The sequence below is a fragment of the Octopus sinensis genome, linkage group LG1, assembly GCF_006345805.1.
Source record: "Octopus sinensis linkage group LG1, ASM634580v1, whole genome shotgun sequence".
Taxonomy (NCBI): Eukaryota; Metazoa; Mollusca; class Cephalopoda; order Octopoda; family Octopodidae; genus Octopus; species Octopus sinensis.
The window spans coordinates 162,311,520-162,332,407 of record NC_042997.1 but is presented as its reverse complement, the minus strand read 5'-3'; the positions used below and the strand labels follow the sequence as shown (position 1 = coordinate 162,332,407).

Below are 20,888 nucleotides of genomic sequence, written 5' to 3'. Positions count from 1 at the left end.
GACAAATATCCCTCAAATGTAAATAATGTAAATAATGCGTATATATATGTATGTGTACGTATATGTGTGTGTATGTATTCATGTATATATATATATATATATATATATATGAGGTCGACTTTGCCTTTCATCCTTCCGGGGTCGATAAATTAAGTACCAGTTACGCACTGGGGTCGATGTAATCGACTTAATCCGTTTGTCTGTCCTTGTTTGTTTCCTCTGTGTTTAGCCCCTTGTGGGTAGTAAAGAAATATATATTATATATATATATATATATGTGTGTGTGTGTGTGTGTGTGTGTGTGTGTGTGTGTGTGTGTGTGTGTGTGTAAGTGCGTGTGTGTGTATATGTATGTATATATATATATATATATCCTCTGTGTGAAAAGTCTGGCTTGCATGCACGTTAGCATATGTCAGGTGCATACAATTGACAACACGTGGAATTAGCAGAATCATCATTAACTTTAGATGGCTCGCAGGCGAGGGAACAAATTAGTGAGAGAGATAGACTGGCAATACTTCTACGCTACCAGCAAATTAAAGATGGGTTCGCAAATGAAGCAGTGAGGGATCTTTGCAATGCCTTTCAATTAGACCGCAATATACCAGCGCGAATTTATAAAAATGCAACTCTTCGTGGAGCAATACAGCCAAAACAGCGTTCTGTGCGACCAAGCCTTGTTAAAAATGCTGCTATGCAAGAAAGAATGGTCAATGCTATTCGTGAAAGGCGTACTGCAACCAGTAGACAACTTGGTAGAAACAACATCAAAATCGTGTTCGACGTCAAATAGTTGACTGTCGTGGTGGTAACAGATTCGTGTAATAAATTTTGTTTATATTTTTGTTTTATAATGTATATTTTTTCGGATGCAGCCAGACTTTTCACACAGAGGTACATACATATACATATATATATATTTCTTTACTACCCACAAGGGGCTAAACACAGAGGGGACAAACAAGGACAGACAAACGGATTAAGTCGATTACATCGATCCCAGTGCGTAACTGGTACTTAATTTATCGACCCCGAAAGGATGAAAGGCAAAGTCGACCTCGACGGAATTTGCACTCGGAACGTAACGGCAGACGAAATACGGCTACGCATTTCGCCTGGCGTGCTAACGTTTCTGCCAGCTCGCCGCCTTGTATATATGTATATATATATTAATTGATTAGTTAATTAATTAATTAATTAATTTAACCCTTTTATTAAAAATATATATATATATATATTGGCGATTTTTTTCCTCTGTCTTCCCTTCTCTGGATCTTTCCTTCTCCTATGTTTCCGACGAAGAGCTCCGCTCGAAACGTTAAAACCTCCTTCTTTCCTTCTTTCCTGAGCGTCCAATAATACTATATTTGTTCCACGTTCTCGCGTTGTTGTGTTTTTTTTGTGTTTTCTTGTTTGGATTAACTATATATATATATATATATATATACATACATACTACTCCGTAGGACGACACTTATGAATGGATTATTTCTCTACTGTTATGATTGCATCTGAGAAAGGAAAATTTTTTCATATAGAATTAGAAATGTTTGTATTAAAGAGGCTGGGCGTTATTTTCTCTCGGATTTGTTCAAGAATAAGTGCTTATGAATATACGATACGATTCAACATGCCGCTTCCCTGCCACCTGTTTATGTTGAAGTATTTTCTGTTCTTGGCGAAGAAACAACTTTTGACATAGAGTTTTTTGTATTGGAATCATTTTAAATTGGTGCCAAATTTTGGCACGAGGCCAGCAATTTCGGGGGAGAGGATAAGTCGATTACATCGTCCCTAATGTTCATATGGTACTTATTTTATCGACGCTGAAAGTACGAAAGGCAAAGTCGACCCCGGCGATGTTTGAACTCAGAACACAAAGTTGGAAGAAATGTCACTAAGAATTTTGTCCAGTGCAGTAACGATTCTGCTAAGCTCGCCGCCTAAAGGAAGTATTTTAAATTAAAAAGGTGTATGATCAGAATATCTTGGAATGACGATGAACTGGAGGCGCATGGCTTAGTGGTTAGAGTGTTGAACTCATGATTATATGATTATGGTTTCGATTCCTAGAGCGGGCGATGTTCTCGTTCGGCTGTTGTGATATAAACACTCCATTTCACATTGCTCCAGTCTACTCAGCTGGCAAAAATGAGTAATCCTGCGATAGATTAGCGTCCCGTCCTGGAGTCAAATATATACGTCACAGAATCCAGGAAATCGCCGAAGGCTTGTGAAGGACCTTTGATCTTTTTTTTCTTTTTTTTTTAGTTATGCTGATAAAATGTTATAGTTTTTCTTTAACAATATGCGCTTTGACGCTGTTGACGGGTTTAAGTTCCGAGAACACATTTCAAAAATTATTTTCCATCATTTTACCGAAAATCTAAATAGTAGGAATGGGTAGTTTACTTCAGTACAGAGAATCCCGTCGATCTATTTAGGTTGTCATTAGAATTCATCTCTTTTGAGATATATCTAGTTAATAAAATCGGGTTTAGAGGAGATTTTGAGAATACACGCAGCCATGGAGTATCCTCAAAGAAGGCGTCCTTTCCAATTACGAACAGAGACCATTGCCAGCAATTTAATTGGAAGGTGATAAGGGTTTTATTAACCAATGAGGGATTGATGTCACTTTACTTTCTTTGTGGTACCCGGGCAGATAACCTACTTTCATTAGTTTCCAGCTCATTTTCATAATGATGACGTTACACAGAAATATACACTTATGGATATGAACGAAGTTCATACAGTCTCATTTGTACGGACACACAATTTATGCGGTTTCACTTATATGGACTCCCAAACACGCACATCCACCCTCACACAAATCCTTTCCTGCTTTACACTTCTGCGGATTATTTCTTGTAGAAAAACGCAGCTTTCCACTTATTGTCTGCTATGAATTATTTCATAAACATTTTAATATCTTTTGAATCGCATGGCTTGCTTCGCCAGCATTACCATTCAGTTGAAATAGATACTTTTGTACCATCTACGGCATTTTTGATATTCGGGTTGCTCACAATGAATACAAGTGAAATATACATTCCAGTCGGTATTTTATACAGATTGCAATGACCTTATAAGTCTGCAAGCGCATTATCTTTAATCATAGCCACCGCTGTACATTAGTACTTTCTGTATCAGACATATCTTCTATAGCAGATTGTCAATTTTTTACAGCTTAAAGCAAGATTCACTACATATATCGCTAAAAACTTTACTTCCTTACCTTTGCAGATTTCAGTAAAAATATAATTAAGCTTCAATTATCAGAAAATCTTTTGATTATAATATGAGAAGCCTTTGCTAACCGTCCGATTATATTAATTGCCCATAGACAAGACAACAGCTTTTGGACTATCAAGATAGCTCCTGTATCAACTGAAATGATCACTGATATACTGGCTTTCCTCCATTACAAAGCAAATACGTAATACGTGTGACTAAATATGTCTAAATACAACATTAAACTTGTTTTTTACCTTTTATCTGATATGATATTTTGAAGTAATATGATATATATTTTCACCCCCATAAACAAAGTTCAGCTCCAACCACAACCAACAGACTTACTTTAAGTGTGGTCTATGAATGATGCCATTTTATATACACACACTCACACACACACACACACACAGAGAAACACACACATACACATGCTTATATATGTTTGTATCTATGTACATATATATACATATATATATGTGTGTATAGATAGATAGATAGATAGATAGATAGATAGATAGATAGATAGATAGATAGATAGATAGATAGATAGATAGATAGATAGATATATAGATAGATAGATAGATAGATAGATAGATAGATAGATAGATAGATAGATAGATAGATAGATAGATATCACTTCAGTCAATATCCAGAAGATGATCAAAAGCTCAATGCTAGTAAATTAATTTTAGAGTATTTATTACATTTCGTAACTTTTATCCCAAATATAAACCAAATTTATCAGTTCGTTTCTATTTTATATACAACTACAGTAAAAAGCGACGATGTGACTATGACGCCCTTTCAAATTTAATAACACTTATTCAGATATTCTTTACTGTGATTTTATCACACCATTATTCTTACTTGCTAGAATTGCTTTTTCATTTCATTGTATTATCATTGCAGTAACTCTGTTGTATTTTTTGAATGACTCTAAAATTGCTGCATTTTATTTGTTAAAACACATTGGTAAAAAAAATGGTCATACCTTTCAATAATCAGCAAAAAGGTGTAGAAAGTTTAAAAAGTCACAACGTATGCCTTCAATTTCTAAAGGTAAAGGAGTTCAAGCAGCAATTAAACATTTCAAATTAATCTAAGTCTGTCACCTGCGGTTGCAAACTAATGGCAATACAATTTATATATCGTATAAAACTATAGTTTCTTTACTTAAATATAGTGGTAACAAATTGGATAGGAAGGAAACTTGAATTACCTTAATAAATATAATTCTAATAAGTTTATGAAAGCAGTCAGTCTTACATTGATTATTTTTTATTTTACGAATTAAACAAAATTGTAAAGAAAATATTGAAACACAACACAAGATATTCATATATTGCAACAAAATTTTATTGATATAAATTTAAATGTGTCCGAATACTGAGGACGTTAAAAAAATGTGTCAAGTTTCCAATTAACATTAGCCAGTAGAATTTCCGAAAAGTTTTGTCGTTTGTCTGATTACAAAATTAAAATCTGTGCATGTTCATCCAGCGCCCATTGAAGTCCATCTCGTAGTGAGACATATCAAAGAATCTTTCTGGGTAGTCGTGGAACCTATGTCCCCAGTTGTAGTTATAGTGGGGATAATAGTTATAGTAATGGCTCCCTCTTTGGTAATGGTTATAACCAAAGAAAGGATAGGAGTATTGATTGTACATGTCCATCCAGTTACCGTCGAAATCCATTTGGTAATGGGACATATCATTGAACATGTCGTAATAGTTGTGGTACCTATGTCCCCAACTGTAACTGTTACCCGAATGATGATAACCGTTGGAGCCATTGAATGAATGGAAAGGTTGATAGCCATGACCATACATGTTCATCCAGTGACCATTGAAGTCCATCTGGTAGTGGGACATATCAAAGTATCTTTCTGGGTAGTTGTAAAATCTATGTCCCCAGCTGTAGTTAGAGTGGGGATAATAATTGTGGTAGTAGTGGCTCCCCCTATAGTAATGGTTGTGACCAAAGAAAGGATGGGAGTAATGATTATACATGTCCATCCAATGACCATTAAAATCCATCTGGTAATGGGACATATCCATGGATCTCTCGGGATGGTACATATGAAGGAAATTCATATAACGCCTGTAATAGTTGTTATATGGGCTACAGTGACGTCCGTTTCTGTCCATATATCGGCCATTCATGTCCATTTGGTAGTGGGACATGTCCATGAATCTCTCTGGATAGAACCCGTAACGACCATAGTAGTAGCTAGTGTTGTAGCCATGTCTTGAAGAATTGAACATGTAGGAGTAGGGGCTAGAGTAGTGTCCGTGCATGTCCATCCACCTTCCATACATGTCCATCTGATAACCGGACATATCCATAAACATATCTGGGAAATCCATGAAATAATCAAATCTATGGAACCTATTGAAATCATGGAAACCGTGATAGTTGTACATAGATCTACCATAGTACCTGTCTTGGTCATGATATCTGCCAGAGAAGCCATAGGATCTGGGATCAACCATTCTTCCATAAGAATCCATGTATCTGCCTTGGAAGTCCATTGACATCATGTGCATTGGTTCCATTCTACCGTTGTATCCGTGCCCGTACATGATGGAAGAGAATTGGTTACCAAACTCTGTGTCTGAAATTGAAGGATAAATGCAGGAATTAGTGAAAAGTACAATAGGATATTTATTTTCTGAAGGTTTTCTGTGAGTGTAAATACTTATACAATACTTATGCTCAAATACATCTATTTCACCTCGCTTTGTAATATTTTGTTACCTATGCAAATGCTACCATCTACCATTATACTTGCTTTTTCAACATTAGATTGTTATAAGAATTCTACCAACAAGAAATTTAAATATTAAAACTTCATTTCTTGTAACTTTTACATCCAAAGCAAATTACTACCTGATCATGCTGACTTTTTAATGAGGTATCACTGCTAAATAAACCTTAGAAATGAAGCTTTGATCACTGGTTAAATAAACTAGTCAACTCTAATATCATAACAAATATATACACATATATATTCATGTATGTGTATGCGTGTGCATATATCTCTATATATACATATATATGTATAAATATATATATACATGTATGTGTATATTTATGTATGTATGAATGTATCTACCCATCTATATATCTATTTCTCTCTCTCTCTCTCTCTCTCTCTCTCTCTCTCTCTCTCAATATATATATATATATATATATATCCAAACAATTGCAGCGTGGATGGTGTTTATAAGCCATTTAAGAAACACACAAAAACCATTAGATTCACTTTAACATTTAAATTTAAATTGTGTGTTTCTTAAATGGCTTATAAACACCTCTCACGCTGCAATTGTTTTCGTTCCAGCACACGATCTCAGATCAGGTCACTTGCTATGCAAATACATCTCCGTCATATATGTATGTATGTATGTATGTATGTATGTATGTATGTATGTATGTATGTATGTATGTATGTATGTATGTATGTATGTATGTATGTGTATGTATACACACATACACACATACAAAAAAGAAATCACCAACAGATGAAGTTGGCTATAGTGTGACCGATAGATTAAAAGAATATTGGTGAAACTTAAAAATTAAAGCAGCCACCAAATAAAAACACAACCGAACACATATCGTTGTATGGGACCACGATGAAATAACATGCTCTGGAAATTAGCTGCCTCTGGATATCAGTGTGGTTAGTAAGATACAAAAGAAAGAGGACATTTATGAATCATTAATAAGGGATTTACAAATCCAATACCCAAAGTACACTTTAAGTTTTATACTTATTATTCGGAGACCCCTTTTGGTCACGAATGACGTGGGGTTGCACCTAGAAAGTTATCCTCCGAGGCATAATTCCGGGCAAGGTTGTTTATGGAAGACCAGCAGTCGCCCATGCATACCAACCGCCCCTCTCCGCGCCACCGATGTTATCCAAGGGAAAGGCAAAAACTGATACAGCTTGGTACCTGTGACGTCGCAACTCATTTCTACAGCTGAGTGAACTGGAGCAACGTGAAATAAAGTGTTTTGCTCAAGAATACAACACGCAGCCCGGTCCAGGATTCGAACTCACAACCTCACGGTCGTGAGTTCGACGCTCTAACCACTGAGCCATGAGCCTTCCACATACTTTTTTTGTTATTGCAGCAATAATTTACGTATCAATCTCTCTAGAGCAAAGTATGGCTCAACTGGTTCTCGGGGAGAGAACACAACTTCTTCATACACTACAAATGATCACAATATCTGGGACTATAAAATTTTGCAAGGCCTTCTTAAGATTTAAAGATAATAAACAAAACAAGACGCTTTCCTTCACAACTTTGCTACCAAGCAAGTAGCCAGTCAGAATTAACTCAGAATTAAAAAAGAGAAAGGGAACATACATGCACACATTTAGCCAATAAAAACACACGCACTATATATTTGGTGTTATTTTGCTTCAGTGTTATTTATTTTTACATTAATCTTAATCTTATTTCGGCCAGAGTTCTTTCGTCACACTCCTGTGACCGCATCAGTGGTCCTTTGTTTTCTTCTTTCTTATTTGTGTCTCTCCTTACTAACCGTCAGCCATTTTGTATTTCTATTGTATGTCTTCATTTGCGCATGCTTATATCTCTATGTGCGTCTATGTTTATTTAGTGTTTGTATGTGGGGGGATGCCTGTAATATTTGTATCTTCTGTTTATATATGTTCATGTAATTTTCATGTAATTTGTATTTTGTTTTTTTGTTTTTGTTGTTTTTCTTTATTCTTATTTTGTTCATGTGTTTACATCCATTTATTATTATCATTACATATGCTTGTATGTATGTATGTATGTATGTATGTATGTATGTATGTATAACAACAATACTAGTAATAATAATAATAAATCGACTCGAAAAAAATATATATATATACATATATATATACATTATATATATATATATATATATATATATATATATATAATATATATATATAATATATATATATATATATAGTTATTTATTTCTATTAGTTTATTTATCTGTTTATTTATTATGTTTTCAGCATCCTCTATCGTCATATGTTGTGGTGTGTGTTAGTGCTCCTTTCTAGTTTTCTATTCAGGCTAGGTTTATTTTCTATTATGTGTGTAGCTTCTGTAATTTGTCTAATTGTTGCATCTGATCTATGTGTGGATAATATTTTAATTTCTATGTTATTGATTGATCCCCCGTGTTCCTGTTCGGCGTGTAGGTACAGAATCGAAGAGCTTTTACCTTACTTGAGTTGTCTCCAATGCTCATTTACCCGCTCTCCTATGCTTGCTTTATTTTGAGATTGCTAGTGTTAACAATACTCGCAAAAATACAGACTGGAGTTGTAGTGCTCCAAGTGAACTATATTTCACTTCTTAATTTGAACGGAGGTAATGCAAGCGGAAACTAGAGGAACATAATTAAGACCAACACTCGAAGACCAAATAGATACATATATTCATATATTCTTCCACATTTACAAAACGGATGTATAAATTCCAGATATAAAGATATAAAAATATATATAAATAGATATAAGTCAATGTTATACACAAAACACCGTGAATTTACATTTTAAAAGTTATAAAATATTGGTATAATTAAAAATTTGGGATGATGAAACATTAAAAGGACGTATTAAAAACCTCCGAAAATAACAAAAATTTAAAGATTTAGAGTTTAAAGATTTAAAGATTTAGAGTTTCAGAGATGTGTCAGATATATTTCATGTTATCAAAATTGAAACTCCCCTCATCAGGATGTTTTTTACACACACTATACGGACAAGTTGTTTTGAGAAAATTTAATTTAAATGTTTGACAACTCAGCACCGTCCATTGGACGGGGGGGGGGGCGTTTTGCTCGTACATATATATACAGGTATCTCATATTTTCCGCTTGTTGTCGTTTTATTTAATGTATGTATGTATGTATGTATGTATGTATGTATGTATGTATGCATGTATGTATGTATGTATGTATGTATGTATGCATGCGTGCATGCATGTATGTATGCATGTATGTATGTATGCATTCATGCATGCATGTATGCATGCATGTATGTATGTATGTATGTAAGTATGTATGTATGTATGCCTGCATGCATGTATGTATGTATGTATGTATGTATGTATGTATGTATGTATGTATGTATGTGTGTGTGTATACGACAGGTGTCTTTCAGTTTCTATCCACTCACAAGACTTTGGTCGGCCTGAAGCTACAATAGCAGACACCCAAAGTGCAAAGCCGAAAACATGTGGTTGGGAAGCAAACGAGAAAGTAAATGATATTTTTGTGGTCGTATATTAATGAAGTAGTATAAAATATGCTGAATAATTTAAGTTTTTCATTTTTCAAATACTATGGAAATGTTAAACTACATGTAAGAAATCTCTCTCTCTCTCTCTCTCTCTCTCACTCACTCACTCTCTCTTCCCTTCTCTTCTCTATTGCTGAACAATTCACGATATAGAATGAAGAAAAAACTCAAATATCTCTTTTAAACTATGACCTATCTTTACTCGATGATATACATCACTTCGTAAAATGTTAAATTTAGCTTAATTTATTTGTCTCAAGTTATGCTGTGTTGACAATTCCAAAGGAGGATGAAATAATTCTAAATATAGCTATCAATGCAGTTCTATATCATTATTTACATTCGACGGATATTTGTCCTCATCTTGTTTGTTGCTAACACAACGTTTCGGCTTATATACCCTCCAGCCTTCTTCAGGTGTCTTGGGGAAATTTCGAACCTGGGTGCTCATTCCTAAACTATTTTTCGATGTTATTGTTGTTGTTATTTTTATTATTATTGTTGTTGTTGTTGTTGTTCAGGTCACTGCTTGGAATCGAACTCGGAATCTTGGGGTTAGTAACCCGCGCTCTTAACCACTACGCCATAAGCCCACAGCTATGCTTAGCAAGTCATTATATTAAATGACTTGCTAAACATAGTAATTTTAATTACTTTGATGGTATCAAAAAACCACTATGCCATATGCCCGTGGACATATGGCATAGTGGTTAAAAGCGCGGGCTACTAACTGCACGATTCCGAGTTCGATTCCAAGCAGTGACATGAACAACAACAACAACAATAATAATAATAATAATAATTATAATAATAATAATAATAACAACAACAATAATAATAACATCGAAAAATAGCTTAGGAATGAGAACCCAGGTTCGAAATTTCCCCCAAGACACCTCAAGAAGGCAGAAGGGTATATCAGACGAAACGTTGTGTTAACAACAAACAAAATGAGGACAAATATCCGTCGAATGTAAATAATATAGCTATCAATGAGTAGATACTTTAAGAAATTATAATGTCTAGAAAGCAAATTAAATGTATATGCTTTGTACCCTTCTTTATTTTTTTATTCTAAATTCCAAACTTTCAAACTTGGCTCAACTTAGTTTAATCTAGTATGAATTATCCCCACTATAATAATTAGCGTCTATGAGCGCATCACGTGTTTAGATAATATCAAAATTATCTGTTAATTTGTGTGTTAAAAGTCACTAAAATGCATTATTATTGAATAGGAATCAATTACAAACTAGCGACTATGAAATTGAGTTGAAAACAAACTAATGTAAGAGAGAAGTTAATTTATGAAAGGAAACATGCATGATTAGAATGTACTGGACCTTATATTTGCAAAATGTAAAGAATAAAATATATTCATATAGAATTCTTGCAATTCCACCCAATAAAAGTTTAAAAGAATATGTTTTATCATTTAAAATTCAAATACAAAGAGATAGATATGAATTAACATCGAAACGATAAAATATAGAAAATATCGATCATTTACTAAATGAAGGAATTTAGCTATGCTTCGATAAATTGTTTTGTAGAATAATAATAAATTTGTCTCACCTTAACAAACAAGGTTTGAAGCGAGCGAAGAACAGGCAAGAACGGTTGTTCTCGAAAGTAATAATTTACAGTTGAAACTTACCACTTTATATACTTTTGTATGATAATTAACAAGATGTGGTAATTTAATTAGTTAATTGTAGGAGAAGTATTTAACGAATGTATATTAAATGACTTGCTAAACATAGTAATTTTAATTACTTTAATGGTATCAAAAACATCTTTATTTTATATAGATTACTAAGTATGTGGTATTTACGTATATAGTAAAAGTCATTTCAATTTCGCCTGTATGATTCATCATTCTTTATTAAGTGATCCCCTTTGCCTGTTGCTGGAATGAAGTTATTTTCCATTGATATAACTGGTTTTGCAATTAGTGTTATCCACTTGAAATATTTCAAACCCATGCCGAAGAGACAAATAGATTATTTTGTAATTTAGCAGTTACTTATCATCGCATACTCGGAAATAATTTCAATTAGTTTCAACACAATAAATTTAATTTTTAAAGAGATAATATATCGGTTTATCTTATTTCTCAACCTAGTTTCGTTCACGGAAAAAATGTTTGTGGCAGTTTTTACTGTTGAAATATTGACACGTTGTAGTATCCGAGTCCATAAAATATATTCCACTTATGATTGGACAATACACCTGCATATGATATCCTAAAAGTTATATTTTTATTGATCTACAAGAAGTAATAGTAGACTACCAATATAAACAACAATATTTCTTTTTATCAAATTTTATAAAGAACAAGACTAAAATACTAAATTTAAACTAAATCTAAGATAACATTTTAACCACAAACATTATTTCACCGTCTTCAAAACTACAAAATATACTTTCAAACAAATTAAAGCTTCAAAGAAAAGAAAGTCAAAATATTATACAAAATATTATAGAACATGTAATTTTATTTACTAATTTTTAGTATTTTGCATAACATCTTAAGTAATATATTGCACATCTGTTCTAAAATACCAAATCTCTTGTTATTATTTATCAGCGATCTGGCAGAATCGTTAGCACACCGGGCGCAATGCTTAGCAGCATTTCGTCTGTCCTCATGCTCTGAGTTCAAATTACGCCATGGTCGACCTTACCTTTCATTCCTCCGGGATTGATAAAATAAGTGCCAGTTGAGAACTGGGGTTGACTCAACTCCTTCCCCGAAATTGTTGGCATTGTTCCTAAAATTTAAAACCATTATATTTCTTTTCAAACAAGAATGCAACGAAGGGAGAATATATGAATATTCTAAGGTCTTTTATGTCAAATGCACAATCTATGGGGTATCTGTAGGACAGAAATGAAAAGGCGACAGTGAAAAAGGTTTTGTACTTCATGTCATTATCATTGTTGCAACTTGGTAGAATCGTTAGCGGTATTTGGCCCCTCTTTACGTTGTGAGTTCAAATTCCGCAGGGGTCGACTTTGCCTTTCATCCTTTCGGGGTTGATAAGTTAAGGACCAGTCAAGTACTGGGTTCGATGTGATCAACTTACCCCCCACTACCTATTGTAGACAGGATTATTGACACTATCATGAGCTGGTGACGGCGTCATCGGCAGCAATACTGACATAGGAGTACTATTAGGAAGGCAGTTGACTTTTCTGTGTTCGTCCGCCTTTTGACAGTTTGCTTTTCTTTTCCTGCTTGATGTCCAAATAGAAAGAAAAATATCCTCCTCATAGAACATTTTCTATGGGATTGCCGGTTTAGTCGCCGATGGTGAGATTTTAATGGATATTGATTTGACATCACCAATCCCACCGTTACGATTTCTCACTTTTTGTCACAGTGAGGGTAGAGAGGCGAATATTAGGCAAATATGAGGCATGTGAGAAAAGAAAGTATGGATTTTCAAAATGTTATCTGAATGCCACATAATTGGCTATAGTCGAGGATCTGGGTGGGTGGGGTGGTTGTATCGGTGGAGAGAAGTGGTGAAATTTATCGTTCTATGTGTTAGAAAACAAAAGCAAAAACATAATAGCAAAACAACAGCAACCTCATCATCATCGTCATCATCAGAAACGACCACGTGTGTAGAATAAAAGACAACGGTTATGGCTAACAAGAGGGAAACTATAAGAAAACGTAACTTCTGCAGATTCTGGGATGGTAATGTAGTCGATTAACAAGTGTTATAATTTCAAGAAAGCCTTTAAAAGTAACTACCAGTTAACCGAGAAAAGGGAGCGCAGTGTGGAAAAGTGGTTAAGTCTATACATTCGAAATATGGGGGATGCTTGTATGCGTATAGATAATTAAACCAAACGCAAACCTCGAGAATAGAAACTGATATAACAACAGACTGGATAACTTACGTAATTATAGGAACCGTCAAAGCTACACTCTGGAAGACCAATTCTTAAGAAAAAATATAGTTTATAAAATAGTGCGTGATAACACATAAAAAAATGTTATTATATGGGTGCTTGTTACACATAATTTAAGTCAAGATGACATAACCATACACCTGCCTTTAAGTACACAAGGAAAGAAAACGTGAGATCACTGGGCATATTTGAAACCTCAATGAGAATAATATCAAATTCTAGAGAATGGTTAGTAGGCGCTCTAAGTTATAATAGAGGGAATTCCAAATGCATATTATGCTCAAAGAAATGCTGCAGATTCTCAAATGCAACCCTAACTCATTAAATAAACATGGTTAATAAATATAATTAGCGTACCCCTGATAAGAACAGATAAATTCAATTTCCTTTGTTACTTTCCTATTAGCAATATCGAGTAACATATTACATTGTACGTAATCGTCTATAAATTAACATGTATTAGAAGTAGATAATAAGATAATGTATCATATTTCATTGATCCTTCCACCTCATTTTTGCTTTACTCAATAATTAAGCCCACTCCACTCCTTTCTTAAAAGTGTTTAAAATTCACTATAAGATCATATCTTATCCGGAATTTCCTAAAGTAAAATAGCATATTTATTATTCGGTCTAATACTTCACTTTTGAATATATGTAGATATATGTGTACGTATCTATGTACATGTCTCCACTGTAATTTTTTTGTTCCCAACTTTGACCCTCCATAATTCCTAAATTCTATTTGAGAATTTATGGGAGCAACTGTCTTTGAAGACACATATTGTCGTTGAATGCTCGAAATGAGGAGTAGATAGACAGCCGACAACTGATGAAGGGTCCTTTCTCTGTGTTTATTTGTCCTGTTTTCCGATTTTTCCCGTTATGTATTTCAATCGTTTTTCACTCGTTTGTTTACGTATTTCATGTTATTTGCACCGTTCGTAACGCCCTGTGTCCATCTATGCATATATATATATAGATAGATAGATAGATATATATCATATATTATGTATTATTTATTATTTCATTGAACGTGACGCATCCATTTGATGTATGTATGTATGTATGTATGTATGTATGTATGTATATACATACATACATACATGCATACATACATACATACATAAATACATACATACATACATACATAAATACATACATACATACATACATACATACATACATACATACATACATACATACATACATACATACATACAGGGTGCGGTGAATAAACTATTGTCTAAATTACGCAAAACTGAAAATAACACTGTCATCTCATTTTAACAGCTACATTTACCAAAATTACATAAAAATATCTTGAAATACTAAAGAGTAAATTTATTCAATGAAATCGCCATTGGCTACAACAACGGCCTTCGGACGACTTCGGAATCTCCTGCTACTCTTCTGGACGGTCTTCTTGCCTTCAGTTCATATTTGGTGTTACAAAGAGTTTTGTTGATCTCTCGCTCAACTGCACCCCACACATAATAATCAAGAGTGTTGCAGTCTGGGGAGTTAAGTGGCCAGATATTAGAGGTGATGTGGTCATAGAAATTATCTGGCGGTCATGACTGTATACTCCTGCTTGTGTGGTGTGGTGCAACGTTCAGCCAAACATAGGATCTTCCAGCAGCCACCCTCTTGACTGAGGGCAGTATTACCTCGTCCTGGCACTTGATGTAGGCTTCCGTGTTGAGTCTGAGGCCGTGTGGGAAGATAAATAGAGGCATAACGTCGCCATCACTACTGATCACGCCAGGCACCTTCGTAATCACCATTAAACTCATCCAACTCTTTCTGAATCCACTGCACTGTCCTTATATTGACACCAAAACACTCTCAAATGTTCGTATTGGAGTTTCTGGTGCAAATACAAACAGTACAGCATGTCGTTTCTAAATTTCTGGCAGAGTGAATTACGTCAGAGCGCTGTTTTCCTCACAGACAGTGCCCATCTGACCCTACTATACTGAGTAGTTGACAAAATCAAAAGCAATTCGCATGCACGAAATAAAAAAATATAAAAGGGCGACAATTTATCCATCGCATCCTGTGTATATGTATGTCTGCATATACATACACACACACTCACACACACACATATATATATACATGTGGATGCGCAATGGCCCGGTGGTTAGGGTAGCGGACTCGCGGTCGTAGGATCACGGTTTCGATTCCCAGACCGGGCGTTGTGAGTGTTTATTGAACGAAAACACCTAAAGCTCCAGGAGGCTCCGGTAGGGGCGGGGGGACGATCCCTGCTGTACTCCTTCGCCACAACTTTCTCTCACTTTTTCCTCTGTGAGCCTGCTCGCTTTGCTAGCGGGGTGGCGTCATTTGAAGGCTAAAACAATACGAAGCGCATTGTGACCAACGATGTGTACCAACATCTGATAGCCTGATCGGTCACGCTGATACATATATATATATAAAATTGTGAAGCATGACTGTCAACACTACTACATGAACCCGAAGATTGCAGAATTCAATGCATGAAAGTACTAGTTCAATCAGAATGAACATTTAACATTCTACTATTTCATTTTATTTTATTCAATTATAATATATTATCTTATAATATATCATTATAAGATTGTAAATAAAACGTGAAAATCAGACAAGGTTGGAATTCTTTTTATTAATATATTCTTCTATACACAATCACTCACACCCATATATATATATATATATATATATATATATATATATATATATATATATATATATATCACCTATATATCACCTATCGACACCTATATATACATATATATATATATATATATATTATATATATATACATACATACATACATACATACATACATACATACATACATACATACATACATACATACATACATACATATAGGCATTCAGGAAGATAAACATAAATTTGGCTTGATATGTATGTTTACATGCAGCTCCAAAAATATAGAACAAAGAAAGCTATGATATATAAAGAAATTATAAAGCATTACATAATTTCTTTATATATATTCTTTTACATTTATATATTTAAGAGATGAGGAATTATGTACATTATTTACATCATTTACATTTGACGGATAGTTGTCCTCATCTTGTTTGTTGTTAGCACAACGTTTCGGCTAATATACCCCCCAGCCTTCATCAGATGTCTTGTGGAAATTTCGAACCTGGGTTCTCATTCCTAAGGTATTTTTCGATGTTATTATTATTATTATTATTATTATATTATTATTATTATTATATTATTATTATTATTATTATTATTATATTATTATTATTATTGCTATCATTATTATCATCATCATCATCTCATCATCATCATCATCATCCTCATCATCATCATCATCATCATCATTATTATTATTATTATTATTATTATTATTATATTATTATTATTATTATTATTATTATTATTATTATTATCATTATCATTATTATTATTATTATTGCTATCATTATTATCATCATCATCATCATCATCATCATCATCATCCTCATCATCATCATCATCATTATTATTATTATTATTATTATTATTATTATTATTATTAGTAGTAGTAGTAGTAGTAGTAGTAGTAGTAGTAGTAGTAGTAGTAGTCAGTTCACTGCCTGGAATCAAACTCGGAATCCTTGGGGTTAGTAGCCCGCGCTCTTTACCGCGGGCATATAGCGTAGTGGTTGCTGCTGTTGCTGTTGCAGCTATTGTTGCTGCTTAAGCAGATCTATAATCAAAGGTATTCAGACCATCATCATTCCGCCATTTTACTATGTGCAGGGAACCCAGAACAACATTATTTAAAGTGTCATTTTTTTCTTTTTTCTCTCTTTTTTTTTCAAGACGATAAGGTGATGCAGATTTGTCTGTTATTTCTAACCGGTCGAGCATTCACATTGAGGCGCTAACACTGACTTGTAATAGTAATATTCTATAGTGTTTCATATGTATTTGGTTGTTTGGAAATGACATTTCATCTGGTTGCAGGTTTTGTAAGGTTTAAATTTTGCTGCGGCGACAAAATCTATTCCACATACGTTCAACCTGTGATAATGTAAAGTGTGTCGTTTTATATTATTGCGGTTTATTGTGGTTTACTGTGGAGAGATTGGAGGCCAAACAGGGCTAGTAAAATCTGTTAACGATCTAATTTATTGCTTGTTTTCATTGTTAATATGGTCTCTGCTTCTATACTTTCAAACAATAGGTATGCCTGAATAAATGTAACAATTTTTTGTAAAAATGCAAAATCTTACCATTTCAACTCGTAGACAAATAATTTGGTCTCAGAGTTCTTATGGGACATCTTGGAAAGATATTCCTTCAGTTAACATATTCAAGATATTTTTATTCCTTATCTTGTGATTGGTACCTACTCTCAGCTAGAGCAGAATTACGAAAATCTTACCTGCATCAGGTAACTCTAAGATACCTGATGCTGGTATCTTACTCAAAGGAAATGATGTGACTTTTTCAACTGCTTAGTCTAATTTCTCACACGTTCAACATTTCTCTTACCTCTATAGTCCACTTAGTTCATCCAATAGTTTACAGTTGATAGACTTACTGATACGATCAAACTCTCTCAAACAGCATTCTTTACAGTGTTGCACAATGGTTACGTACACGTCACTGTTTAAATAATTTTACCATATCGGTAAATATTAAGGCAGAAACGTTAGCACGCCGGGCGAAATGCTTAGCGGTATTTCGTCTGCCGTTACGTTGTGAGTTCAAATTCCGCCGAGGTCGACTTTGCCTTTCATCCTTTCGGGGTCGATAAATTAAGTACCAGTTACGCACTGGGGTCGATGTAATCGACTTAATACCTATGTCTGTCCTTGTTTGTCCTCTCTGTGTTTATCCCCTTGTGGGTAATTAAGAAATAGGTAAATATTAATTTCAAATTTTGGCACAAGATCAGCAAGTTCGGGGAACGGACAAGTCGATTACATCTACCCAAGTGTTCAGCTGGTACTTACTTCATCCGAAAGGATGAAAATGCAAAGTCGACCTCGGCGGAATTAAATCTCTAAATTAAATGCTAAGCATTTTGTCCGGCGTGCTAACGATTCGAGCACATTGCCGTCTTAATATCGATAAATATTAAATCTGATTACTACTTCATCACATTTCAAACTCTGACAAAATATCAAAGAAGTCCGATACTTAGATGTTTGTCAAATGTATGAAAGTCACTCATGACAGAAAATATATTTCATTTGCAAAGAGATATTGAAAAGTTCTTGGCTTTGGGTAAGAGAAAAGTATGATTTTATTGAACATATTCCCCTCTCAGATTCATTCACTTGTTACAAAGGTCCTTCGGTTTTTCTAATCCTTGAACAAGAATTCGGAAGATTGGGCCTCCGACCAGGCCTTTTATGACACATTTAAAGCCTGGAAATTTTCAGCACTCCTCGAACATCCAGCATAAGCAATTGAAGCAATCTTTCTCAATATGTCACTGAACATCAAACACCACTACAAGGCTCACAAACTAAATAATTTTGGAATAATTTACTGAAAGTTCATCTCTACCGTAAAAGCAATAAAATAGACAACTAAAAAAAGCAATAATATAGACAACAACTAAAAAAAAAAAGCCATCGTCTTCATCTTGAGGATTTCACCCGCAAACAAAATTTATATGAAATGACCATCAAGAGAATACACAAGTGTTGTGGATCAACTCTTTCTATTTGATGTCATGTAATCGGACGATTTCTACCAAGAATGTCAACGAATATTACTACCTCTTCCTATTTCCTAATCTTTAATCCCCAAATCTTTGAATTCTGCATCCTTATTTGCAGTTTTGCTTTAATTCCGTAGGAATTAACAATCATTCATCTCCTCTCTATTTAACAATAAACATTGCTAAATTTATTCAAATTTCAACCATTTTGCAATTAACACAAAGCAAAACTCACCATGTATATAACCAATATCATATACATTCATTAGGCGGCGAGCTGGCAGAAACGTTAGCACGCTGGGCGAAATGCGCAGCCGTATTTTGTCTGCCGTTACGTTCTGAGTTCAAATTCTGCCGAGGTCGACTTTGCCTTTCATCCTTTCGGGGTCGATTAAATAAGTACCAGTTACGCACTGGTGTCGATATAATCAACTTAATCCGTTTGTTTGTCCTCTTTGTGTTTAGTCCCTTGTGGGTAGTAAAGAAATAGGTATTTCGTCTGCCGCTACGTTCTGAGTTCAAATTCCGCCGAGGTCGACTTTGCCTTCCATCCTTTCGGGGCCGATTAAATAAGTACCAGTTACGCACTGGTGTCGATATAATCGACTTAATCCGTTTGTCTGTCCTTGTTTGTTCCTTCTGTGTTTAGCACCTTGTGGGTAGTAAAGAAATAGGTATTTCGTCCGTCTTTACGTTCTGAGTTCAAATTCCGCCGAAGTCGACTCTGCCTTTCATCCTTTCGGGGTCGATAAATTAAGTACCAGTTGCGCACTGGGGTCGGTGTAATCGACTGGCCCCCTCCCCCAAAATTTCAAGCCTTGTGCTTAGGGTAGAAAAGAACATTTTCAAATTCTACAAAAAATCTGTATGTGATGGTACGTAGTGTTCAATGAGTGATTGTGTTAGTCTTGCCGATTTCAATCAGACAAAAACAATGAAAAAATGTAAATCAAGACCGTTTTAAGTTTTAAAATCTGGAGAGAAATCAATAGCAACGCGTATATTACTTCATGCAAAAATACATAACTTCTCGAGGTGTAATCAATAACAACAAACAAATCCTATTACATTCAGTCAATATTCTCTCAGAAATAGAGATAATACAAGTGAATATTATTGTTAGATTCAGCAACCAAACATTTATGCAATCCTTTTTTCTACTTCATTCTACTTTGTGATTAATTCTGAGTCACCAAACTTTGATGTGTAACAACTGACGCATTTCTTTACTTCTACATTCTTCAGGAGTAATAAATATTATCATATAGGAGTAAGTCTTCCAAAATACATTTTATTTTTCGATTTGAACGACCACATGAATAACAAAGACTACTTTTACCCCAATATTTACAACTGGATATTTAATGTTCTGGAAACTCTGTGTACGATAGCAGTAATATCTGATTTTGCGATAACCAAATAGCCAAAACTGCTAATAAACAAGTTCTTTTTCAAAGAATATGATGGGTGCTGAAAAGTTCCTGGCTTTAAGGGTGTCGCGAAAGGCCTGGTTAGAGCCTCAACCTTCTGAGTTCTTTCACAGGGCTTAGAAAAATTGAAAACCACTGCAATAAATGTGTGAATCTGGGAGGGGAATATGTTTAATAAAATCATAATTAATTGATCCTCCTGTATTTTCTTTCACTCAAAGCCAGGAACTTTTCAGTATCCCCTCGTATGTGTAAACGGTGGTGTCATGTT

The 20,888-nt window shown here is 34.3% G+C and overlaps 1 protein-coding gene across 1 annotated transcript; it reads right to left on the bottom strand.

Annotated features, from left to right (window-relative positions):
- Window positions 1-4,574: 4,574 nt before the first annotated feature.
- On the bottom strand, window positions 4,575-11,239 carry LOC115218548. Its single transcript, XM_029788432.2, has 2 exons — window positions 11,144-11,239; window positions 4,575-5,854 (listed from the first exon to the last, which is right to left on the bottom strand). Exon 2 carries the CDS (start codon window positions 5,820-5,822, stop codon window positions 4,716-4,718), a length of 1,107 nt encoding a protein of 368 aa, XP_029644292.1. The 5' UTR covers window positions 5,823-5,854; window positions 11,144-11,239; the 3' UTR covers window positions 4,575-4,715.
- Window positions 11,240-20,888: the final 9,649 nt, after the last annotated feature.

What these genes read in the sequence shown, in the direction of transcription:
- LOC115218548 (XM_029788432.2), bottom strand. Translation starts at nt 5,822, where the DNA reads ATGTACGGGCACGGATACAACGGTAGAATGGAACCAATGCACATGATG.